We start from the raw sequence: 26344 nt of genomic DNA, 5'->3' as shown, positions 1-26344 counted from the left end.
ACACAAATCAGGCACTTCGAAAGCTACTCCTCTTGATGGTGATGATGCCAGTGTTAACTATACAGACAGGAAGAGCTAACTCAGTAGTTCGGGATGTTTCCAAAGGCTCCTTGCCCTTGTCTGGCAGGCTTTCTTCCCCCAGCAGGCTACTGCCCACTCTAGTCCTCAGTTCCGTTGAGGGGGTGCAATGGCTGCCATCCAGATCACCAACCAGAGCTGCACTGTGTGAAAGGGGCAGAAGAGCAAAAAAAAAAACAAAAACAAAAAAAACCCCCAAAAAACCCAAAAACAAACCATGAGACGACACCGTGGCTTTTTAAACAGGTACATAGACTCTCTTGTTTAATAGCAGTTAAGAGAGGAGAATGTACAGGAGGAATAAACATGCTCTTTCCACACAGGAGGCTCCCACTCACCACGAGGCCCATCCGCATCCGTAGCTTTACTAGTGAGTTTTAAAGAAACAAGTTCCCTTTAGAGTTAAAAATGGACTCTCCTAAATTTCCTCCGTAAATGTGCAACTATTTGTGCAAAATAAAAAGGCCATTTCCAACACATCAGTGAAAAGTAATTGCGGACACAGGCAAAGAGAAAAAAAAAGGCAGCTGAAGCAGCCAGGAGGAGAGTCCGGGAGAAGGGAGGCTAAGGTAGGGGGATTTCTGTAGCAGGCCCCAGGGAGTGTTGAGAGGTTTTACGAGGAAGGTCATGGCCACTGCCAATCTTGGGGATAAAGGGCTCTGGGTCTGGGGCTTGCTGCATAAGCACTTGCCAAGTGTGCGCTGAAGCTAGGCTGGCTTTGAGGCCTGAGGGACCGTTAGGCCTCGTGTGCGTCGGAGACACTGGGGAGTACTCCCTGGACGTTGGACATGTCTTCTGTCAGCAGGGACTCTGCTGGTTCCAATCTGTGGGTCCTGCTCTTCCCCACCCCCAACAGCTTCATTTACAGTTCACTCAAAGAAATGTCCCATGAATGTTAAAACTATACAAGCTTGCCTGCACTACTGAAACCCACTGGGGTCCCAAACCAGAACATCCTTCTAGGAACATGGACCTGGTTTTTCCAAGAACTTGGCCAAGGGTCATATTAACTAGAAGGCCGAGAGGCTTCTAGCCACCCGTATTCTTGCCCTCTTGCTGAGGCCCACTAGGACACCTACCTGTCTATCTCTGGGCATTTGAGACCAGATCTTAGGACTCTGACGGGCATGGGCACACGTGTGTAAGTCCTCTCAAGGGCTGGCCCAGCTAGAGGCCTAGAGACAAAACTGAAAAGTCTTACTTCACCAATTCAAACAACTTGGACATTGCTGGTCCCTGTTTTCTGACCCTCCCCTGCCCACCAAAAGACTCTACAGACAACTTAGCAGCGGCATGCTGGTTTCGGCAGAGAAGACTGAAGGCGGACTGAAAGGGAAGAGAAGAGCTACCAAGGGGTCCTCCCTAATGTGTCTTGAGCTTGAGAGAGTGTTTTCTTTAGAGGGACTTCCATGTACGAGGTGCAGAGGCACCCCCATTCTTCCGCCGTGCTTGCCTTTTCTCTATAGCAGTCTCCAGGGTACAGGTTTGAGACCCGACCAGCAGTGACGACTCAAAAAAGACAAAAAGTATGACATGCTTAAGGTTCTCTCCATTCCATGTCCAAGTCTCAGTACTCAAAGCTGAAGGAATCTTGCTGCAAACCGGGGACTAATAAAAGGAGTATATTGGGGGGCCTTTCGTAAGCAATAGGACTTTAGATTAGTGTAAACATTTCTTGTTCTTTTTCAATCAAGCCCACGGCTTGGGAGATGGCATCTGAGGTCTCATTCCCATGGCCCCCTGCCATCCCTTGCCTTTTGAAATTCTGGGTGGCAGCATTCACCTTGACCCTCACCCTAAGACCCTTGGCTAACCACCTAGGTCTCAAGGTGAGCTTCAGAAAGATTCTCAGGCCTTATACGTAGCCTCATGTCTCCATCTTTGAGGAAGCCTGCCTGTCTGTGTGTGAAATCTCTTCCCCTTGGTTTTCAAGTTGTGATGGAATACAGGGGCTTGGGGGGTGGGGAATGAAATAGGAAGTACTGCCCTCCCCAGAAGCAACTTAGTAGCTGACAAAGGTAGTGAAGAATTCTGCTTGATGAGTCTCTCCACCCACTAATCCAAGCTGGAAAGGCCTGTGTGGCTTATTTGTCATTGTTTGGCGATGCACAAGTATACTCTTGCCAGTAGCCACAGTAGCATCTTCTGGAAGAGTCTTAACATCCAGGTTCCTCTGACTGACCTCACAGCAGGTGAGGCCTCGTGTTGGAAGGCCATCCGGGACAAGCGGACCCAGCCTCCGAGCTAGCTAGTCATTTGTGGGATAGGATTACAGACAATCTTTCTCAGATGAGGCCAAAAGACGGCTCTGGGGCTCTCAGGAGAGGATGGAAGGCTTAGGCTTGAGTAAGAAGAGCTTCATATCTAGGATGTGACTTAGTAAGGGACAACTGGGCCAGAGGCAACCAACTATTAGCCATGCTTGGCCCTGTCTGCTTCATGCTGACAGCGTCCCTATCCCTAGAGGCATCCTGTCCAGTGGCAGCTGCCCCAGTGTGTAGAGCTCATAATATTTCTTTTAAAGATGGTGGCCAGGGTGCTGGTTTTACAACACAAGGAACACTCCCAAGTCATCTTCAGGTTTTACCTAAGAGTGAAGGAGGGGCCATTTCCAGGCTTCTGGAATCTGGCTTCTCTCAATGACACCTACTGAAGGAGGCCAAGTCTCCGTGAAGATCTGTGCAAATAACTGTTGATCTGTGTTCTGAACTGAGTTCCCTGACCCTGAAAGAAGAAAAGGAGAAGAACGGGGAATGGATGGAGGCTCTGATTCCATTCATGCTGGTTTTCAAGAGCTAATAAAACTCCTCTTGGTGTGAAGCAACCTGCAGTTAGTCATGGGGTCCAATTAGTACCACTGTATACTCAGCTCTGTCTTGCCCTAGAGAAATTATCAATAAAAGACTGGGTCAGATCTGGGCTAAAGAAACTGCCATCCTTGGGGAACTGAAGCGAAGCTGTCATCTGGCCACATGCCATGCTTGTTTCCCAGCCAGTGACAGTGGGTGGGCTGAGGAGATATGAACTTCCAGAACAGTGTGCTGGTCTCCCATGCACTAAACGGTAATGTTTTCTACGTCGTCCCTTTGCATCATGAAGAATCAACCTCACCTATGTGGTGACTGGGGCACCCGGGAGTGAACAGGATACGTTGTTACCCATTCGCCTACTCACCTTACCTCTCAGGGCCAAGTACCCATTTTGTTAGTGTCACTTCTGAGCCCCAGACCTAGGCTCGAGAGCCACGCTGAAAGGTGGCTCATCATACTGGGACTGGGGACATCACCATCTCTAGGATAATACAGACAGTATAGTATAACTTCCTCTGAGCCCAGCCTAGCAACATCTCATGTACTTGCTTTTCCTTGTGCCTCTTTTACTATAGGGAAAGGTTATGCGAATACTGTACATAGGTTATTAAAAAAATACATTTGCTCTCTTTGAAGAAGAATGCACAAATGCAGGGCCAGCCTGGGCTGGGTCCCAGACCACGGGGCTATAGGGAGCAGCCTCTGTGGGCCTGAGGCCAGCCTTCACGAGTGGTGGCTGCTGATGAGTCCCCGGAGCTGCTTGGCCACAGTGTCAATCAATTTCTGCTTGTCTCGCTCATTTTTCCGAAACTGTGCAAACACGTTGTTCTTGCGGCTGGTGTCCTTCATCCTAAACACAGAAGGAAAGAGAGAGCCAAGTGTTTGAGGAGACAATGGTAGAAAGAGAACTGGCAGGAGGTTATATTAACCTCTACCCAGAGTTGAGAGAGTGCAGAATATCTCCACTGTCAGGCCCATACTTACCTACTGTTCAGGAAGCTGTCCATAGCCCTCCCAACTTCGGTCAGCTTTGGAATCAAAAGTCAAAAGCCAGCTATGGAAGAGCCAACTCCCTGGTCATCTATACCCACCCTACCTATTTCTGTCCCTTCTATCTCTAGGCGTGCACCTGTTATAGGTATCTCAGGCATGCTAAAGCCCTGGTGCTCCACAGGCTCTTACGGGATATCTAGGATCCACTTACCATCTCATAAGCCTATGAGATCCTGCTGGGGCCTTAAAGCTGGTATTTGAAAGACAGGGCAAAAACGTACTCTCAACTAGTAATTCCAAGAGGGCATGAATAACCGAAAGCAATTGTGTATTTCTGAACTTCACACGCTGGTCACTCTATCCCATTCCTAACAAAACTAAGGGCTTGACTGATCTCTTTTTTTTTGTCTCAGAGGAAGGACCCAGAGGTGGTGAGGGGGCTAAGTGTGTGGTGCTGAGGACAGCAGGTGGGCCATCCTTTCACTCAATGAACCAGAACTTAGGGCAAGAGAAGCCCCTAAGGACTCCATGTCTGTCTATATCCTCAGACCTCGGGCCTTTGCAGGGCTTTCAATTACTGGGTCCTGCTAAAGCTCCAGAGATGGAATAGTCCTGGAGTACAAACCATGGGCAGGTCTGGCCAACAGCTGTGGTTGGCTGGAGAGACCTAACCAGGAAGCACGGATAAAGTCAAGGCCAAGCTGTGGTTTTACAGAAACGCCCAGGTCTGAATAAGCCATTGTGGTAGAAGGTAGAAATCTGCTATTCCCTGCAGAGAGTCCACAACCTCTGCCATCTGACTGTTAACTCTGGCCTCTGTCTCTGCACACTGGACCTCCAGCCCATAGCTAGTTCTGGTGTTAGAGCAATTTCTCCTTAGGGTAGAGGTAGGTGGTCTTCATTACCACCTGCCAGGAGCTAGGCCAGCTCTCTGACTTCACAGCTCCCTAGGCTGCAGGGAGATAGGTCAGAAGAAGTAGGGGGAGGAACCTGGCAACCCTACTGATCAACCCCCAAGTAAACTTCCAAAGGCCTTTGGCCTATCACCAGTCCTGGCCCATTTTTTCCTGTGGGGTGGCCCTTGTGCAGAGGGGCAGATTTGGGGCCAGTGGGTTAAAAGACCAGAGATCCCACAAGGGCATATAAATGAGGTCAGGAGGTTGAGATGAGGACCAAAGCTGTGTGCTTCTGGCTGACACTGATGGCCACAAATGAATGGAGACTTCTCTCACAGATCTAAGCTTAAGCACCTTAAGGCTGGAACTGCTCGAGCAAACTCAGAACACTGAGTATAAGGTACACCCACCCACATGTGCAGGCCTGTGCTTGGAGGTGAGGAAGAAGGAGAGGTGATGGAGATTGGTTGAAAAGAAAGCACATGGGTCTCAGGGCTATGATGAGCACTGTATTTGGTCCCTTACACATTAATTATACCATTACATTTATGGAACTGCCTGGATTTAGATTCTACATCCCAGGGAAGGATTCCTTTTGTTTTGCCGTATATGCTATAGATCTGAGTGAAAACAACACAAAACAAAAAAGTAAAAAAGAAGGATGAAAAAACACTCCCTATGGGATATTTAATTTAACATCCTATGTAATCATTAATTTCAGGACTCCTCCAAGCTGCCCAGAGATGGGGACCAGAGTTGGCTTTCAGCTCCCATAGGAAGCTCTTATAATAAGATAGGAGAAAGGGAGGAAGAAGACCCCTGAGCCTCAGAGGCTAGAAGTTCTTGGCCATTAAGGCCTGGAGTTGGGATTACTCAAAAGATAAACTCAAGTGGCATGCTGGTTTGTGCCCTGGAATGCTCCAAAGCCAGAGGGGAACCCTCCTCAGGATTCTGATCTACTTTGGCAATGGCCACCTCTCAAGGACATAGGCGCCTCTTCTCTTTCCTGAATGTCCTCAGCAGGTCTTTGGGTCTTTTCATATCTTGCCCTGCCAAGAAGTGCCAGGTTGAAAAGCGGAGATTGTCAAGCTCTGGTGGTATATCTGGCTGTGCAGAAAGCAGGAAAGGGCCAGGGAAAGGGACTGATTCCTATGAGGCTGGGAAATAGGGATTTTAGTGATCGAGGTGGCCTGTGGCCCTACTGGATTTGGAAGGAAGCTTTTAAACCCTGCTGACTGCTAAGGCTAAGCACAAGGCTTTGTTCCTGTTAGGCCTCCAGAATGCTACGGAGGGGCTGATGATTTTAGACTCTTGATCTGCAGAAAGTGGATGAGGCAATACCTCTTAGAGCTAGAGATTCTCAGGAGCAGACAAGTATAGGACTGTTGAGAGAAGGAACTGGAAGGGAATCCCACAGCCCATTTGGACACATAGTGAATATGACATCTAAACACCAAACGAAAGGCCAAAATGCCCCCAATTCAGCTGGGATTAGGCCTTGCCCCTAATAAAAAATTTTCCATGGGAGGCATAGGCTCTGGATCTTAATGCTGTGGGCTTCAACCACCAGGAGGTGGGGCAGACTGCTGAGGAGCTCCTCCGTCAGGGCTGAGTTTCCAGCCCTGCACTAGCAAGAGTACTGAGTGTGCCAGGAAGCTGAGTGGGAACAGCCCTCTACCTGGCGCCAGTGGGGCAAAATCCCTGCTGCGGCCTCCAGCCCCATAGGAATTGGCATGCCAAGGGTCACTCTGAGGACCAAGGATCGAGGAGGCAGCCAGCCAGTTGGCACTGGGCTAGTTTAGTAGATTAGTATGTCAGGGTGGGGACAACTCACAGGGTAGGGATTTTAGTGTAGTCATTAGTGTCAATGAGGAAACCAGAAGGACTTGCCTCAAAGTGATGGAAAAGGCCCAAGTGAATAATATACTTACTCTCTAGATATCCTAGGGAGGAAGGTCATTGGGAGAGAGAATCATGGGAAACAAAGTTAAAATGGAAACATCAGTCTGTCTTGGTCTGGAGAAAGCTGCACTCTGGGCTCTTAGTTTCCTGGCTCCAAACACATTCCTCTGCATCCTGCTCTTGCCTACTCTCCGTCTCCTCCCCTTGTCTTCCTATCACCCCACACAGTAGGGAGGATACACCTTAGTCTTTTCTTCTGCTTAAGGCTCCACTCTGACCTCCTGGATGCTGAGCCATGTATCCAAGTTCACATATGGCCATATAGGTACTTGTTATGCTCCTTAGATGCAGGGTACCCTTCTAAGAAGCTTCAAGGACCCTGGGAGTTAATGACTGTGATGACAGGAAAAAGCTTCCCCTTTCCTTGGAGCTTGATCTCTGGCCAGTCAGCTCTCAACTAGGTTAGCAAAAGCCAGAACCAGGTTGCAGAGCAGATCCCAGCATCTGGGGGATATCCTGGTTAGCCACAGGATGTTCCAGAGATGGCTAACCCGGTCTCAGTGGTAGTGCCTCTGTCGGCCAGGGACTGCCCAGAGCGAGAATGACACATCTTCTCCCAAACAGCCTTCTTGGGACAGTCAGCACAGTAAGGCTCGGTCTGGCAGGGAGTGGGAGAGGCTGCTGGTGAAGGTTTCAGTAATTCTGAGAACTTCTCTGCTAGAAACCAGAGAAGCCGTCTTCTATGGGCTGTCCTGCCCAGATGACTGGGGCCAGTCTCCCTCTGTTCCCCAGGCGGCCTCTGAGCAAGCCAAGGCATCTTTCTTTCTTCCCTTGTCATCTCCAGTTAAAGAGATGATGCCCCATTAAGCTCCAAGGTAATGCCAGAGTCCACGTGACCTATACTTGGCTTCACTTGTTGGGAGCTCAGGAATGAAAGAGGCTACAAGGCCAGCCTGCCAAACACAAGGATGGGGGACTGCTAGTAGCACTCACGGCAACTTGAAGGAGAGGGCCTCTCTGCTGTCTTTTGAAGGTTTTGGCAAAGAGAAAATTATCCCCGATACCAACTTCCACCTCCCAACAGAGACCACTGGACTGGGTACTCACTTCTCAAGCAGGGTCAGAGCTGTCACTGGGTTCACCCGGAGGTACTTGCAGGTGGGCTGACCATAGTCAGCAAGGTAGGTTGACCAATCCCACTGGATGAAGAGATCCAAAAGCTGTAAAATATTCAAATCCCACCCCAGGGATTAATCAGACAAGACAAACCAGGATCTCAGCAACCCCTACCATCCTTCCCTTTACTGCCAGCTAACAGTAGACTTGGAAAATAAAAATAAAAATGCAGTAAGAGAAAGCATGGATAAAGACTGTAAAGCAACTAAGAAAATAAATGAGTAATCATTGGAAGGCAGAGTCACCTCGACTATAAGCGCTGTAATGTTGCTAAGATGACATGCCAGCACTTAGCTCTCAGAGGCAGGCCTGAGACTGAATCAAAACACGAGACTATTGGGGCACCCGGGTGGTTCAGTCGGGTAAGCATCTGGCTCTTGATTTCAGCTCAGGTCATGATCTCATGGTTTGTAAAACTGAGCCCTGCATCAGGCTTTATGCTGACAGTGCAGAGTCTACGTGTAATTCTCTCTCTCTGCCCGTCTCCCATTTGTGTTCTCTCTCACTCTCTCAAAATAAATAAACTTAGCAAAAACAAAAAACTCCAGAAGGCTATCATAACAACCATCCACTTATTAATTTAATAAATACTTAACAATTGCTTTCCACATGTCAAGTACCATTGCAAGAGCTCAGAACTCAACAATGAAGAAAAAAGGTTCCACATGAATCTCATTGCTAGAGAGACTGCTTAGAGGGCCACATATGCAATTGTATAAGCTTTGAGGCTAAAAAGGTGTGGGTTCAATAACCAGTTTCATGACTTCCTGCACTAGTTTTGCCCAAGTTACTCAGTTGACACTGTGAGATAATAGAAAATATATGTTGGTCTCTGGCCCTGGTTACTGGTATAGAGCTCCTGAACCCTTTGTAATTTCCTCAATGATAAGAACACTATGGGCATCTCTTGTCCCAATATTGGCCTTTGACCTCTGTTCTTGACACAGATCTCCTGAAACCCATGTAATTTCCTGGGTGATAGGAGTGTCTTTTGTTCTAATGAGGTGACCCTGGGGGGGCTTCCTGGATAAGGGCTGGTCACTAGAAAGATCATGCCATGATTAGAAGCTTGGAATTTTCCGCCCCACCAGTCACTCTCTTAAGAAGGGAGAAAGGCTAAGAACAGAGTTAATGATATATCATGTCTATGTGATGAACTTTCCATAAAATCCCAAAAGTACAGGGTTTGGGAGAGCTTCCAGGTTGGTGAACATGTGGAGATCTGGGGAGGGTGGTACGCCGAGAGCATGGAAGTTCCTTCACACCCTTTTCCCTATAACTATATCATAGCATACCACACCTCTTCCACCTGGGTGTCCCTAAGTTATAGCCTTTTCTAAGATACCTGTGATGTAGTAAGTTCTGGGAGCCACTCCAGTAAATTCAACGAACCCAAGGTGGGGGTCAAGGGAAGCAGCCCTCTACAGCGGTTGGTTAGAAGCCCACGGTGACAACCAGGTGGCTGGTGTCTGAATTGTGGGGAGTGTCTTGAGGAACCGAGCCTTTAACTTGTGGGATTTGATGCTGTCTGTGGGTAGACAGTGTTAGAATTGAGTAAAATTGTAGGGCACCCAGCTGGTGTTGCAGCGAATTGCTTGATATGGAGACAAACCACGCATTTGGTGACCAGAAGTGTCAGAAATGAAGTGTTTTGTGTGAATAGTAAAGGAGACTCAGAGGAGAAACACACTAGGAAAGAACTGGGGTTTTCCCTACATAGAAAGCAAAAAACGGGAGTTTTTCCTTTACAGACACAGACATATACACACATGCCTATAGTGTGTAAACAGGACACAGAGACAACACAGAAACACTGAACCAAGGTATAAGTGGATCACGCAGCATTATGTGAGGCAACCCATGTTGCATCTATGTGGATACTGGCTGAGCAGACAGAACCCAGGGCCACGATAGGTCAGGACTGAAAAAACAGGCTTAGTCCAAGACTGAGGACACAGAATCTGGCACTGGGGTCGGGAGCGTTCAAGTGGAGTGCCAAGGAGTTACAAGTGCCAAGAACTAGATGTGTGTAAGAAGACAATGAGAGCACTCTGAGGGTAAACTGAGTTCTGAGTCTGGGAGAGATTCTGACTTAGAGAAGCTTACATGAAATTTGTTGAAGGCTTTCCTTCCCAGCCAGATTTAGCCTCAGGTTATCACCCTAGCAAATATTTAAAAACTGCAACTTAGTAAAGCCAAAAAAGGAATCATTCCTTTCAAAGGTAGGAGTGACGAAAGGGAAACAGTTGGCTCCCCTCTCTAAGCTTCTAGAGGGGATAAAGTCCTGTTCTCACACTGCTGCACAGAAGGAGGGCCCTCTAAGCAGTCTCTCCAGCAATGAGGTTCATGTAAAGGCCTTTGGACTCAGGGCATGTCCCTACTTCTCCCTTTCCGAGAGGTTAACTGATGATGGAGACAAGGGGGTGGCTGTCTCTCTGTGCAGAGCAAAGACAAGAGAGGCCTAGAGTCAAATCCAATGCCAGAGCCTGGGCTCCAGGCACACCTTCCTTCCCTGTCTGTCTTCACAGTGCAGCTGGGCAAACAGGCACTGGTGGCCAGGCCTCCTCTTCCATCCATTCTTTTAGAATAGTTGTTATAAACTTCCTTAGGCAGGTCAGGAATTGGCTGAAGTCCCAAGCCTAAAACTGAGGAAAACCCCTACACCCTCAGCCAAGAAAGGGATATGAAAGATGAGAGGAGATGGGGACAGAGATGAGCAGACAAGTCAGTGAGTCTGGCCTAGGCTGGCCTGGCCCCAAAGGGCCCTCTCAGGCCCCTTTCAGGTCAGGCCTATTTTAGTTGGCAAGTAAAAGGGCTTCTACCACTTCCTTTCACTGCCCCAAGGCCTCACAGAGCTCTGCTTTAGAAGAGAATTTTCCCTGACTTGCTACTCTAACTGTGCTATTTCTGTCCTATAGTGCCCAGGGACCATGCAAGAGAGTTCCTCTTTACCTGCTCCTAGGAGTGCGGTAGACATTCTTCTATAGTCCCCCAGTAATGTGCTTTAAAATACAATTATGCTTCCCCCCTAAATCCCAGGGAAAACTATTATGAAAAAAGATAGCATTCTCTTAATTAAAATTTCTTCTCGGAAAAATGTAAAAGACCTTGGGGAGCCCGTTACTGTTTGAACACCAGGGAACTAATATAAAAAAGTGAATGAATAACAAGGTGGACTGGAAAATTTTGAAAACCTGGTTTCTTAAAAGTATTTTAGGTATTTTCAGACGCGTATACATATGTGCATTTAACAAAACTACCTTCTCTGTTAATGAATTCCTAATTTCTGTAATGGAATTAACGTTATCAGTATTTTCTGATTTACTGCACAGAATGCCATGTCTTTCTGGCTGAGGATGCCTGGGCAAACCTCAGTGGGGTGGCGAGGGTGGTTCATGATTCAGCTCTACAGTTTTCTATTTTCATCTTCCTGCCAAAGTCTCTCAATGCCAGTACTGAGCCTAAAAGCTCTGGGATGACAAGCTACTTAATTTATCCCGCTCTGGGCATGAAAGCTACACAACTCTATTAACTCAACCAGTATGAGCTGTCGATCATACTCTGGGTCTGTGTTGTTCTCCACAGTCCGTTAGGGGGCTGGTGCCCAGGTCTATGGCCTCCTCTGAGAGATGGACAGACTGGAGTCTGGGGCGTACCTAACCAAGTTGGCTGCACGGGGCACAGTTCCGCTGGATTCCATGGAAGTGTTAGAATAAGAGGCCAAGAGGGGCGCCTGGGTGGCTCAGTCAGTTAAGCGTCTGACTTTGGCTCAAGTCATAATCTCGTGGTTCGTGGGTTTGAGCCCCGCGTCGATGTCTGTGCTGACAGCTCAGAGCCTGGAGCCTGCTTCGGATTGTGTGTCTCCCTCTCTCTGCCCCTCCCCCACTGGCATTCTCTCTTGCTCTCTCTCAGAAATAAACAAACAAAAAAGAATAAGAGGCCAAGAGACCCAGCAGGCCTATTGGCAGTACAGCCCTTTGATTCCAGACTGACTTTCAAAGGTGAACCAGGCCCTTCCAGCCTTGTGAGATCTCAGTGAAATCTCTCTCGGGGATGGCAGAACATTCAGTCACCACTAATGATCCCATTCTTTTTAATTTGTACAATTTTTCATTAGGAAATAATTTCAAACTTATCGCAAAGTTGCAGGAATAAGCATAGTAGAAAGAACATCAAATACCTTCCACCCAGATCTCTCCATTACCAACATTTCACCCCATATGCTCCAGCTTTTGAATGCCCTTTCTCTCTTTACACACTTGGGCACACATGATATTTCTTTTCCGAGTCTCTTGACAGTAAACTGCATGTACCATGGCCCTTTCTCCCCAGTGTTTCAGCGTTCCTAAGTGTTAGGGATATCCTCTTACAGAATCACAGTAGTTTTCAACTGCAGTAAATTTCATATTACTACTGTCTTCTAATTTTATAAATCGATCCAATAATATATTGTACAGACTTTTGTTTTTGTTTTTTTGCTCCACTATACCATACAGTTTAGGATTAGGTATTACATTCAGTTGTCTGGTTAGTCTCCTTTAATCTGGACTATTCCCACAGCCTTTTTCATATTGACATTTTTGAAGAATATAGTCCCCTGCCTCCTTTTCCCTACTTGGTGTTTTCTGGTGCTTTCTTACAGTAAGATTCAAGACCCAAATTTCTGGTCAGAATATGGTCTAAGTGATGCTGTGTACTCCTCCTCAGGGGATCACATCTGGAGGTATACACTGTTCATCTCTCTCTCACTGGTGATACGAATTTTGATCACCCTGTCAAGATGCTGTCTAGATTTCTCCCTTTGCAACTAGTCAGCAACGGAGGAGACATTCTAAGACCATGCACCTATATAGCTCCTGATTAAAATTTCCCCTCAGATTTAGCATCCATTGAAGATGCTTTTCTGATTCACCTGTACCATGATGGTTGCAAAATGATGGTGTTCCAACTCCACTCTTCCCTCCACACTTTATCAGGTGTCACTCAGCATTTCTCCCTCACTGACTTATGCATTTCTTTATCACATGGATTCATGAGTTCCCATTTTTCCAATGGCTTATATTCATTACTATACCTAAGTAATTACTCTGATGCTCCAACTGTCCCAGATTTGTAAGTGGGAGCCCTTTGAGCTCCCTGCGTCCCTGTCATACTTCCTTACCTTCTGACATAATAAGGTGTTGCAGGCTTGTCTTGTATCTGCCGTGCCCCAACCATCAGCCATTTCTCTGAGAGGCCGTGGTTTCTTTTAGTGGGGATGTTACAGAGACCAAGATTTGGGCGCTAAGTATGCCCACTGCTACTGTCGTATCTTTGTTCTGGGGGGTGATCTGCGGGCAGTTAAGCCCTTTCAGCAGAGCTAGGAAATACTTGCATGTAAACATACATATACATACACGTGTGCGCGCACACACATATACATGCGTGCTTCTATAATCATGTACACATACATATTTTAGAAATCACGAGTTTACACTAATCCCTCCAGTCTAATCATTTTCACAGAGTTCTTTCTCACCTTCCTCTATTCTGTATGTGCTTTCTTCCATAATGAGAATTCTGGCTCTCAAGAACATCATCTCCTTTATGAATTTGCTCAATCCTATCGTATGTCTAAAATAGGTTCAGAGTTATTTGTACATACCACTAGAGAAAAATTTAAAATTTGCCATCCCAATTCAAGACTGAGTGCACAAATACTGTGTCCCTAAGTCACTTGGGTTAGTTCTTAATTTTCCCTTGGGTCTAGTTATGATATGCGTCTACATGCAACTGGGTTCTTTTGTTTCCACTTGCTTTTAGTTTTAGGATCCTTTCTGCCATCCGTGACAATTCAATTTTTAAATATGTAGGACATTAACATGCATCCAACAGTCAAAACTAAGCTAACTCAGAGAAGTGTGCATCCTTCCCTTGCTGTATCTCTTTTACCCCAAATTTCCCATGCCTCGCTGGTAACCAACTCCATCGTTTCTGGACCTGTCCTCCCTCCGCCTCTATTTGTAAAGATAGGCAGAGGCACTGCCTTCTTATTTTTCTTTCTCTCTTTCACAGAAAGTAGCATATTAAAAATGCATTTTAAGAACTCTTATTTCTTGACATTTGTAAGTAGGCGGTGGATGGAGAAGAAGAAAGAGGAGGGCCAGAGGTGGAAGGCCGAACTGAAGATCGCTGTTCCACAATCTTTATAGTTTGAACATCACCTTGCCATTTTTACCCTATCCTCATGCTGCATCTGTTATTATTTACTTAACATTTGTTCTTCGTGTCGATTCCTGCTTTGGTTATAAGAAAAATGTAAAAGAACACTTTATGTCACTATCACAAGTGGGAAAGCATTCTTACTTGCCACGAATTAGAAGACGACTCAAGTACTGGCACCACAATGAGACACTCTGTTTGTCTGCACGAAGACTACAAGGGAGTGGCTTCCTGACAACATGATTTAGTGTTTAATGGTGCATCTGGGTACTATCTACACCTGGCTCTTGAGTACCGTGATGTCTTCTGTCCCTCGAGCATTCCGTCATAACTAGGGTTTAGTTTGTGACTTCAGCCAAGAGTTTGGTGATGCCTGTGTGCCTGGAACAGAGTTAAGTGGTCTGTGTGTACAAAGAAGCACTTATAACTGAAGTTTCAGCCAAGTGTCTGTCTCATCATGAAGGAAGAGCAGGGATTTCTTATGCATGCCTTCTGTGTCCGGGGCTGGGCAAGAGGGTCCATAGCCAAGGGTCCGCTTTGGCTGAGGAGGCCCAGGAAGCCGGATGGGCTGGAAAACTTGCTAACATAACCCCAAGGATAGTTCATTTTTCTCATAACCAGGTATCTTCCTTAGTTAGTGGCTTTTCTATTGTTGGCTTTTGATGAGTTCTTACTTTTGCATCAGAACATTGTTAAAATTCCTGGTTCTGTACAAGATGATTTTTGATAGAATTTATAGAACCACAATTTGGACCTGTACTGTGTTCATTCTACTTATATTTCTTAGGAGTTTTTTTTTCTTTTTTCTTAACTTCTATTTTTTAAAGATTTTTTAGAAGGAATTAAAAAATTTTAATGTTGTTATATTTATTTCTGAGACAGAGAGGGCGAATGAGTAAATGAGCAGGGGAGGGTCAGAGAGAGAGGGAGACACAGAATATGAAGCAGGCTCCAGGCTCTGAGCTGGCTGTCAGCACAGAGCCTGACATGGGGCTCGAACCCACGAACTGTGAGATCATGACCTGAGCCGAAGTCAGATGCTTAACTGACTGAGCCATACAGGTGCCCCTAGAAGGAATTTTTTAAAACGTTTTATTTACTTTTGAGAGAGAGAGAGAGAGAGAGAGAGAGAGAGAGAGAGAGAGAGAGAGGATGAGCGAGCAGGGGAGGGGCAGATAGACAGGGAGACACAGAATCCGAAGCAGGCTCCAGGCTTTGAGCTGTCAGCATAGAGCCTGATGTAGGGTTTAAACTCATGAATTGTGAGATCATGACCTGAGCCAAAGTCAGACGGTTAACCACTGCCCCTACTTTTTAAAGATTTTATTTTTAAGTAACCTTTATACACAGCAATGGGGCTCACATGTATAGCCCTGAGATCAAGAGCTGCATGCTCTACCAACTAAACCAGCCAGGAGCCTCTATGCTTCTTTTTTTTTTTTTTTTTTACAAATAGTTTATTGTCAAATTAGTTTCCACATAACACTCAGTGCCCATCCCTCCTCCCCCCCACAGCCTCTATGCTTCTTAAGTGTTGTATAAAAATTATTAACCTTCTAAAGTTGAAAAAATTCAAATGAAGTAACCCCTTCTAATACCTATAGGATTTGAAACAGTAATAATAAAACATACGTGCTTATCTCAGATGTTCTTAATGAAGAGGTAAACCCACTGAATGTGGCCAATGTTTTTAAAGTATTCACTATGTGCAAAGAACAGGGCTGGGCCTTTCAAGTGCCATTAAAATAAATGGTTTACCCTCATCTAGGAGAATAAAAGAAAAGCATGAATAACTGTAATCCAAGCCAAATGAGTGAAACGCTATAAAATGACATACTGACTAGTCCTCCTTCTTGAACTAACAATGGAACATTTTGCAAAATGTTCACTTATAACAAAATTTAAACAGCAAATATAAAGTGTGGTGCAAATAACACACACACACACACACACACACACACACACACTCACACTGCCTTAGAAGTGATGGGAATCATCTCAGCAATATTAAGTACCCGTCACGCTTATATCCCTGTCATAGTGCTCAATATGGAAATTTGCCTGCATTTTACTAACATCAGTGGTGTAAATAAAAATTGTTCTGAAATAATTTTAGGCTCATGTAAAGTTGCAAAAATAGTATAGACAGTTCCTCTGTGCCATTCACCCAGCTTCCCCAATGTTCACATATTCCACTGCCATACTATTATAATGATCTGAACCAAGAAATTAGCATTCGTACAATACTATTAACTAAACTACGACTTTGTTCTATTTTCAGCAGATTTTCCACTAATGTCCCTTTTATGATCCACTCCAGAATCCCACACTGAATTTACTTCCCATGTCTCCTTTCTCTCTTCCAGTGTGTTATAGCTCCTCATTCTTATCTTTAAAGACCTTGATACTTATGAATAGTTATGTTGGTCATTTATTTTATGGGTTTGCCCAATAGTTTCTTATTGCCCAATAGTTTCTTATGGTTAGATTAGGACAGTAGTTCTCAGCTGGGGCGGTGGGGGAATCTTGCCTCCCAGGGGACATCTGGCAATGTTTGGAGACATTTTTCGTTGTAATAAGGCTGGAGATGGTGGGGGGGGGGTTGGTGATGCTGCTTCTAGAGGCTAGAACCCAGGGATGCTGTTAAAAAAAATCTACTATGCTCAGGACAGCCCCCACAACAAAGAATTACACAACACAAAATGTCATTAGTGTTGAGGTTAAGAAGCTCTGGGTCAAGATTATGCATTTTTTTTTTTTTTTTTACAAAAATACTACAGAAGTGATACTGTGCCCTTTTCAGTGCATCAATACCAGGCGTACGTGATGGCCACATCTCATTACTTGCGATATCAAGCTTGCTCAATCACTTGGTTAAGGTGGTGTCTGATGAGTTTCTCCACTGTAAAGTTACTATTTTTACCTTTGTAATTAATACAACGACTATGCAAATATCCTGTTTTCCCTCAAACTTTCGTCCACCAACTTGGTGGGTCCTGCCTGCAACAATATTTACCATGGTGGTTGGCTATTTCTCTCTCTCCTTTTGTAAGTTATTAATTGGAACTCTTCTGTGAGGAAAAGTACTGTCCCTTCTCCTCCATTTATTTATTTGTCCAATTATTTATATTAGTGTTACCTCATGAATATTTATTTTATTTCATGGGTTATAATCGAATACGATCATTATTTACTTTGTTGTTCAAATTATTCCAGCGTTGGTCATGAGGAATTCCTTCAGAATGGCTCTCCAGTGTGTTTTCAACCAGCCCTACTCTTTTCTCAACACTTGCTTACTTTCTGGCACTGAGATGTTTGTTCCAAGCTCATCTTGTACCTTCCCGGCCCCTGCTCTGAAATGTCACTTTTCCAAGAAGCTATGTTCCTTTTACTGGAGAATGGTTTTTAGAAGCCAAGATCTGGGCAATTAGCACGCTTATTTCTATGGGGTGTTACTGCTTCTAGGTCATCACAGTGGACAGAGCTAGGAAATATATGTGTGTTTACTAACGTGCACATACAAACACAGCTATATTTCTGTGTCTGTTTATGCATTTATACTAACATCATGAGCTCCTATCTGATGTCTCCGATTGCAGCCCAACGCCATGGGGTTCATGTTAGCCTTCCCTCTTTCCTCGTCACTTCTTTCTCAGACGGTGAGGAATCTGGTTCTCATTATCTATAATATATTTTATTTATTTGTTCAATTCTAGTATAAAGTATTTCAGAATTCCTAATTCATGCCCCTGAAACAAATTTACTAACTAGAGTACCGTATCTGTATATAGTTCTTTTTGTCTTTAGGCTTATAATTTCCTCTCAAAGTATTGGTTTTTAAATTACTTGGGTTTGTTCTCCTCCCCGCCCTCCCCTCCACCCCAACTTCATTGTGGCTATATTACTCTTTCATAATTCAGTTAGACTTATTTTTCACTGCTGTGTTCCATTTTGGATTTCTCTCACATTCTGGGTGATTTTTATTATTTATTTATTTTGGAGAATGAGTCAGAGCTGTATAAAAATTATACTCAGAAGTATCACTCCCTCCTCATCCCAACTAACCTGTTTTAGTCTCTCCATTTCTTTCTACATCTTTCCTATCCACGCATTGCACGTAACCAATTGAGTTTCTGGTTTATCCTTCTTTCATTACTTTTGTACAAATGAAAATATATATACGCATTTTCCTATATCATTTTCTTTCTCACTTGAAGGGTAACTTACCATAGATACTCTTGTTCTTTGCTTTTTTCACTTAATGATATGTCCTAGAACTCCTTCCCTAAATGCTAATTCTTTACTAATGATCATATTCTCGATTTACTCATACAAATGCTGTTTTTGTAAACCAGGTAAGTCATTTTTCAAGGGACAGGCCAGACCTTATGTTTTGGGGCACTTTTATCATTAAACTGGTGGCACAGGAGAGTGTTTGGTATTTGCGGAGTAGGACATTCCAATGTATGTTAGGGCTACTTCGATCACAAGCAAACTCAACCAATCATTAATGATGCTTTGACTGAAAACACAGTTATTTGTTTATCAGGAGAGGACAACTAAAGTAGTGTAGCAGTTGATGTGACATTTTATAAGCTACATAGGTTAACAAAAATTGTAAATTACATCATTATTGGTTGTTATACAAAAGTTATGTATAAGTGGGAAAGGAGAGGACAAGGAAAGACATTTGAATCATATTATACTAAGCAGCTATTATGATGGACTCTTTTTTTGACTCCTCTATGACTTCTGATCTGTCTTTTATTATTATATTTTTCAGTGTGACTTTTAACTAGGGCTTTAGCAGTTCTAAAGCTGTCTCTACTATATTTCTTAGTGATTTCAGAACACTCCCATGTCTGATTAGGACTCGGGGGGGACCAAGACCCAGAAAGGAGAGGCAAGTTGCTGAAAATCACGAAGCACACAAGTAGACAAGTGGTAGAGCTGGCTTGATGGCTTACACTCCCCAAGATGCCAGAGCTGTTTATTTTTAAAAAATTCTCATTGATCCAGGCTCTGGGTTGGGTGCATGACTGAGGCTAGGTCAAACTTCTGAACACTTTCTTTTTTGCAGTGGTAGCTGAGAAAGTCTAGAACAATCCAAATGACTCAAAGTGAAAACTAGTCTAAGGCCACAGAGTAAGTTAACTCGACAAAGCACAGATAGCATTATGATAGCAGAACAAATGCCAACTTCCAGAAAAGACTTTTGGAATGATTATTAAGACAAAGTAAGACTCTGTTGATCTTGGTTAGTGCATACCAGCATACACGCTTATCCAGCAGAAAATATACAAGTAATCTGAACGAATGGGTTCTGCATGGTAAAGGAGTAGAAGGAAATCTTCAAGTAAGACTAATATTTAAGCAGACAATTCTGATGGTGCCCTGTGTTCTCATAGGCAGAAAGGAATACCCAATGAGCTCAGAAAGTAAAGAATGAAGAGGCTGGTGAAGAATGCCCTGCTTGTTCTCACTACTGGACTAAACCAATTCATATCATGCCTACTTTTGAAGAAGAGAAGTGTTTTATATACTTTTCCCTTCACTGCTAATTCTGTGGTCTGAGCCTCATCTCCCATGTAGATGGGAAGCTTGCTAAGGAGGGGGATCATGTTTTCTCCTTCTCACTACTCCACAGTATGGACCAGCAGATAGTCAGCAGTTAGATTCCCAGCAGATAGTCAGCAAAGACATGTTACATGGAATTAAAATCGGTGAATTAGCATTTTATAGGAACAATATTGGCTAGATGATGAAACAGAATTATGATATGTGTTTTTCACAACAAATGTTCCAAATGGACCAACCCTAAGGTTCTCTTGACCAGCACTTGGAAGGGCAGTTGAGTTCGAGGAAGAAGGAAACATCAAACAGGAGAGAGAATACCTATGACAGGTGAGTGGGAACCCAGCTGTGGGTCTGTGGTTCCAAGTTTCCAGAGGAAGATACCTGTAGGGACTGAATGAGAACACAGCAGATGTTTGGCTCCAAGGTGACATCTAGGCTGGCTCCGAGTGGGCAGCATGGGCTCTACCTCATATTAGAGAGAGCCTTCTCTTTTCCCAGAATGTCTGCAAAGAATCCACGGGAGTAAAGGATCGTAGGAGCCAAAGTACACACAGACAGACACAGCTACAAAGATACACTGACAACAGCCACACCTCTTTCCCCTGGGGGTGCTTTTCTTTACATGTTTTCTCTTGAACAGGCACACTGAGTCTTCTAGAGAGTTTTGCTCCCAAAGCAGGTGTGTCTGTGAAGTAAACCTGATGTACAAAACCCTGATTTTGCACTTTACATATATTCTGGGGGAATTCTCCATGAGAGGGGAGACTACCAAATGACTCCAAATAACATGCTCCTCTGGGAAATTTAACATATAATCTAACTGACCAAATTCTAAATATGCTACCTCTTCAGAACATGGCTGCTACATGAAGTATAGTAAACTTACTCAAGAGAATTATAACATACAGAACACTAAGCCAGGCAAAGTTTCTTCCGGGTACTCCCTGCCTTGGACAGGATGAAACCAGTTGCATCATTATAAGATATTTTTCATAATCAGTGATGCACAGGTGCCTTTTAGGAGGAAGGTTAGCACAGCACCAAAGAGCCTCAGGCGAGGGGTTCCCTGACTGACGATGTGACCCCAGTTAAGCCAATAAACCTCTTTTCTCCTTCCAATATGGAATTGTAACACCCGCTGTCAACAGCTGAGGGCAGATCAAGGGAATGACTGGGAAAAGTCCAGTAAGGAGCATGGAATTGACTACTGACGCATTTGGGCTCACTGCCCAAGATCTCCCGCAACTCCCTATCCCTGGGGCTGGGCCACATTCATTCAGAGAGTGTCTGCGTGCCTTCCACGTACCCTCGGGGCACTTCATGACACTGAGCAAATGCAGTAGAAAGCAGGAATTATTTTAACAAACACAAATTGAGTATCAACAATGTATCAGGCATTCTTCTGAAAGGATGAAGAAGATACCTCAAGTCTCGAGGAACTCAGGCTGGTTAAATAACAGATACAGAATGATGTGAGCACTCTCCCAGGAACTCTAACAGAGTGCAAAGAAAGCTCAGAAGAAGAGCATCTATGCCTGAGCCAGGTAGGTGGGGATCACCTTAGGACAACGAGGACAAAGGAGCAAGTGATACATGGCCTCATAAGCTACAGAAGGTTGAGGTTTAGCCTAGAGGCTTCTCTCCTTGTTTTCAATCAAAGCTGCTATCTGCTTTCTTCTAGATCAAGGGATGGAAAACTACAGTCACCATTTGTTTATGTAAATAAAGGTTTATTGGAACACAGCCATGTTCATTGGCTAACATTATCTATGACTGCTTAGTGTTTTAATAGCTGAGTTAAGTAGTTGTGACAGACCACATGGCCTGAAAAATTTAAAATCTTATCTATCCGGTCCTTTACAGAAAAAGTGGTCTTTAGATCCAGGCCAGGGAGGGCAGTGTGCTCTGACATTGTCTCAGATGTGAGATGTTTAATATCTACTAAATTAAAGAGAAGACAGAAAGAAACTGGCTTCATGGAGACTCTTCTGATTATAAAAAGGTGGCAAAAACTTCGTTATCTTAACATCTGGCATCGGAATTCTTTTAGGGCGGAGAAACATGTCTGTATTTTGCTTTGTAAGATCCCCATTTTGCCAAGACATGTAGTAGAGAAGAGAGAAAAAAATTGTTACTTTGGTTCTTGAGAGGCAATGGGCTAATCTAAAGAGAGGAAACTTAACTAGTATGTGTGAGAACGGCTAGGAAGGAAATCCCTGTTGCTATAATGGTCCCAAACAACTCTGATGAGCTGGGATGTCTGATAAGTGACTATTCCAAAGCTGTTTGCTGTGTAGTATGGGGTAGGAATCTCCCCTAACAGTCCATGTGCTCAATTCTAATCTTTAGACAAATCTACTCTGCTCTCAATTGTTTGGGTGAGTAAGTTATTTGTTTTTTGGTGAACTCAAAGAGGCTGAATTTCGCACCTAGAAACCTGCACATCGGCCCTGTGGAAATGCGAGCCCGGGAGAGAAGACTGGAGGTATCTAGCTAGGGATTCACAGAAGTCAGAGGAAGCCCGTGGGATTTTCTACAGGCTGTGGGACTGCAGCGGAGACAGGTGACAAATTTCTCTGGGTCTCTATAGGTTAAAGGAACCTGGCTAATACTTGACTTTAGAGACAATGGCCACTCAGTAGGCTGGCTTCTGGGTTTTCCAGAAAGGGCTGACCTCTTGCTCTTTTTTCCCTGGTTGAGTGAGGGCAGAAGGGGCGAGTGTTGGCCGTGTCGTCCCCTGCCCTGCCTCCGGCCCCGCCGCCAGGCGGATGGAGGCTTCATTAAGCTCTTTATCAGAGACCAACTGCACGTCAGCAGCTTCCCCTGAAACGGAACGTCACTCTGAGAAATATTTATTTGCCTCATAAATGTGAGTTTATAGGTTTGCTATCTAAACTTTTCACCTCTGAGACTACCTTGGTAAAGAGAAAAAGAAAGACAGGGAGGCTTCAGGCTTTCCCATTGTCATCAGCTGGTGCCTGGGGGGAGACTCCCAAATAAAAATGCCAACACCAAGCATTCCTTTGTCAGAGACTGTCCTGTGAGGCTATTTCTCATCGATGACAGCATCTATCCTGCTGCAGGGGCAGAGTGAAAACCTATTATCATGCTGGGTGGGAATAACCATACCATACATACATGTTCAAGGGGAGGATGGAAAGCCTCTTCCACGGGCTGACATCCGTGGGCGTCACCCAAAGGTGACCCCTGTTGGGGTGGGGAAGGCAGGCGGGTGTGGGTTTTGGATGGAGTTGCTGCCACAAATGTGAGAGAAGGAGGTAGGAGCCATGGGCCAGTGTTCATTCTCCTTTGGCACACTGTGATTGTTCAAGGTTCTTAGGTAAGTGGATTAGGGACCGTGCTGTTGGGTTTTTAAGTAAATACCCTCCCCCTCTGGCCAAAATGAGTAAGTGGTTTAAGCCCCAGCCCCCTGCAAGGATACTACGGATTGAAGAGAATATTAACAATGTAAGTATAAGCAAACATCAAGGAAATGGCAAAGCTCACAAGTCTCTGTATCATGTGCAAGCCCTTTCTCATCCATGGTATAAAGTAAACACAATGATGAGCTAGTCGGATTTGATAAAGCAGCCGTCCAAATTTGAAATTATTAAAAAGGCTGTTTAAAATATGATTTGTATCCACTATTGTGAGTAATGAACTTTACTCAGCCTAAGCACATTTGTGCCTTGAAATAGTAATGAGAGCAATGTGTGTGTACACTCACATGGGCAAATACACAAGCCGACTTTTGAAGGCAATGATAACGTGCTATCTTTTAAACTGTAGTGGGGGGGGGTGCGGTATATGTGTGGGACTATCCTTTTGTAGCTATTCAACATCTAATTATAGTTTGTTAATAAATTGTTATATATAAAAATATAATGGGGGAGTCCTCAAGCCATTTTGCCAACAGTGGTGGCCAATCAAAAAAGTTTGGAAATCCTGGTTAGATCACCTGCAGGAAAGATGATCAACTATCCAAAATTCATAATGAAAATGGTCTGGGTTCTCTTTTATAAATGGATAAATTAAGAAACATTATTAGCTGTAAAATATTACTTCTTGCCTTGTATGAATCATTACAAATTACAGCCCAGGAACTTTATGGTGGGCATAAAAAAATACCTCCAACAGGAAATGTCCTTATACCCTGGATAAACTTAGCATAAGCAAGAATCTCAATAGCCTGGGAAAGGTGCTTGGGTTTGGACATAAGGCTCAGCCTAGACAGCTAACTTCTCACAACCATAGCTCAGTCAGATATGCTTTTAAAATCCATTTTGTTCTGGGTTTGAGGGACAGGAGATTGAATAAAATTACTACTCAGATTCCACTGCCCAATTACAGAACTAATCAACAGATTAATCGAAGGAGTTTTCAATAAGTGATTCTCAGCCACCAAGGGATCCTTTCTGTGTGTTTTCTCTCTAGGAACTCCAAATTTCAAAAGGTTCTGCGTCCTGAAGACTGTGCTAAGTAAACGCCAGCTCCTAGGAAGGCCAATAGTCTAGGTCCCCTTGGGGTTGGTGTGTCTGTTGTCTCCCTTTTCGCTGAATTTCTTTCCTTTCTTTCAATTCTATTTTCCTAACTATATTTATGTATCACTTTAATGAGGCACCTCAAGACCATTTAGGATTAGGTGGGATTAAATACGTTTGACAGAAATTGCTAGTGAGCATTGGTACCTGCTCCCAAGATCCCAAAGAAGGGGCCCAGACAGTGAGTACAGTACATGTTCAGAGCAAGGGAAGATGGGCACAATTTAAACAGAGAAAAGAGAATTTCAAACAAAGACCCCAGTGGACGCCAAGGTGAACACATAGGAGTAGCTGAGACATGTTTAAAGGAAGAGGAGATTGATATTTCTTGAATACCTACTATGTGACAGATACTGGATTAGGCATCTTACCTATTTCATTGAATCCCCAGGAAAATCAACAGCCTATGAGGTAGGTACCTCCTTTCACAGATGAAGAAATGAAGGCTCCCCTGCCTCCAAAGGTTAAAAGAATGGATTGAAAGGAACATATTCAGAACGTGACAGAGTCAGGACTTAGTCAGGAATCTTAGTAGGATTCCTAAGACTGAGCTCTTCCTTTTACTCCCTTTTGGGCCCCTCTCAATGGCCCATTGATACACAACGTGGACGAGCGGAGGTGCCATATAAAGGAGCAGCAGTGGGAAGACTGAATAGGTAGTAACAGAGCTGGACTATGGAGAGTCCTGACTGCAGGTCTAAGGATTTAAAAAAAAATTTATGTGCCACGGAGAGTGGTAACATTTCAGTCGCAATTCATTAGATCAAAAGACTTGAGGAGAAAATCTGCAGGTAGGAAGAGCTGAGGTAATGAGGACCTGGGCTACGGTCCAGGTATCTGTATCAGGTCTGACTGAAGGACGGGAGGCTGACTGAGTGTTGCAGGGGGACAGGGGAGACTGAGCAATGATCGCAGGGCAGAGTTTTCAAAATCCGCTTCCTCCCAGGGACCAGGCAAGCAATACAAGTGGAAGAATCGGGCAGGAGCGCCCCAGGACTGTTCTCATTCCCAAGAAGAGCATGTCTCTGGGTTCTCACACCCGCCTTTTGCTTAAGCTCTGGAGGAGGTGAAGAGATGTGTCTTGCTTTTACTGTGAATTCTGTAGACAGAGAGGGAGGCTGGTCAGGGGCCTGTGACAGGTTCAATGTAACCAAAGTCAGTTAAGGCTCACGGAAACAGTGAAACCTTAGCATTATCTAACTCCTTGGAGCCTCTCTCCTCCACCTCCATTCTCCCCACGCCCATCACCACAGATATCCTTCCTTTTCTATCAGAAAAATAGAAAATTGTCCTCTTGTCAGAAACTATCACAATATTACTTCTCAGAATTCTCGTTTGTGAGAAGAACGGTTTCGCTTGAATTCTGTCTGGCATTTTATTTATTTATTTAAAAGTTAAAAAAAATGTTTTGTTTATTTCTGAGAGAGAGAGAGGGGCAGAGTGAGCAGGGGAGGGTCAGAGAGAGGGAGACACAGAATCCGAAGCAGGCTCCAGGCTCTGAGCTAGCTGTCAGCACAGAGCCCGACATGGGGCTCGAACCCACAAACACTGCGATCATGACTTGAGCCGAAGTCAGATGCTTAACCAGCTGAGCCACCCAGGTGCTCCTGTCTGGCGTTTTATAAAAACGCTCTGGACCCCAAACCTTTTCAGTGTGTCCTATATTATGTGTCTTTGGATTAGTAAACATACCTTTCTTCTATTCTGCTTTCTTTGCTAGCTTTAAATGTACTTCTTTGGCTTTTGAGGGGTTTTCAGATTCCCAGAACAGAAGACAGATACAGCATTGTAGCCCTGGGTCTATCACTTGCAGCCAGTCTTATTGAGTAGGGCTCCTCTCAGAATAACTTTTGCTGACAACCTATGACATTAATAGCCCTTCCAGTTCTAAGATTCTCAATCTAGAGAATTCTTTATTGGGAGGTAAATAGCTGTGGGACAGAGAGAGTAGTCCTCATCACTTAGCAGCAATGAGGCCGCTCAAATGGCAGACTAGGAGGAATTGCAGACAGCAGCACCATTCCTTCAGCTCACAGAGAAGGAAATTGAGGTCCAGAAAGATTCATGATAATGTGCAAGGCTACCATGAATGGGGCTGGGGTTAGACCAGAAGCATGTGACTTCTGGTTCACTTCTCCTTCTACTACAGGCAGCAATTTAATCAACTGGG

The 26344-nt window shown here is 44.5% G+C and overlaps 1 protein-coding gene across 1 annotated transcript in view; it reads right to left on the bottom strand.

The window, feature by feature from the left end:
- Positions 1-309: 309 nt before the first annotated feature.
- The window catches only part of EXOC6B (exocyst complex component 6B), a 594589-nt gene continuing 568554 nt past the window's right edge, over positions 310-26344 (bottom strand). The window contains exons 21-22 of the mRNA XM_077766295.1: positions 7787-7899; positions 310-3738 (exon numbers count right to left, since the gene is read on the bottom strand). Coding sequence (XP_077622421.1) covers positions 3612-3738; positions 7787-7899 — 240 coding nt within the window. The 3' untranslated portion in view covers positions 310-3611. The remainder of the gene's footprint in view (positions 3739-7786; positions 7900-26344) is intronic.

This window comes from Crocuta crocuta, unplaced genomic scaffold (assembly GCF_008692635.1).
Source record: "Crocuta crocuta isolate KB4526 unplaced genomic scaffold, BGI_CrCroc_1.0 scaffold113, whole genome shotgun sequence".
In the NCBI taxonomy this organism is placed as follows: Eukaryota; Metazoa; Chordata; class Mammalia; order Carnivora; family Hyaenidae; genus Crocuta; species Crocuta crocuta.
This window is presented reverse-complemented; position numbering and strand designations above follow the sequence as displayed.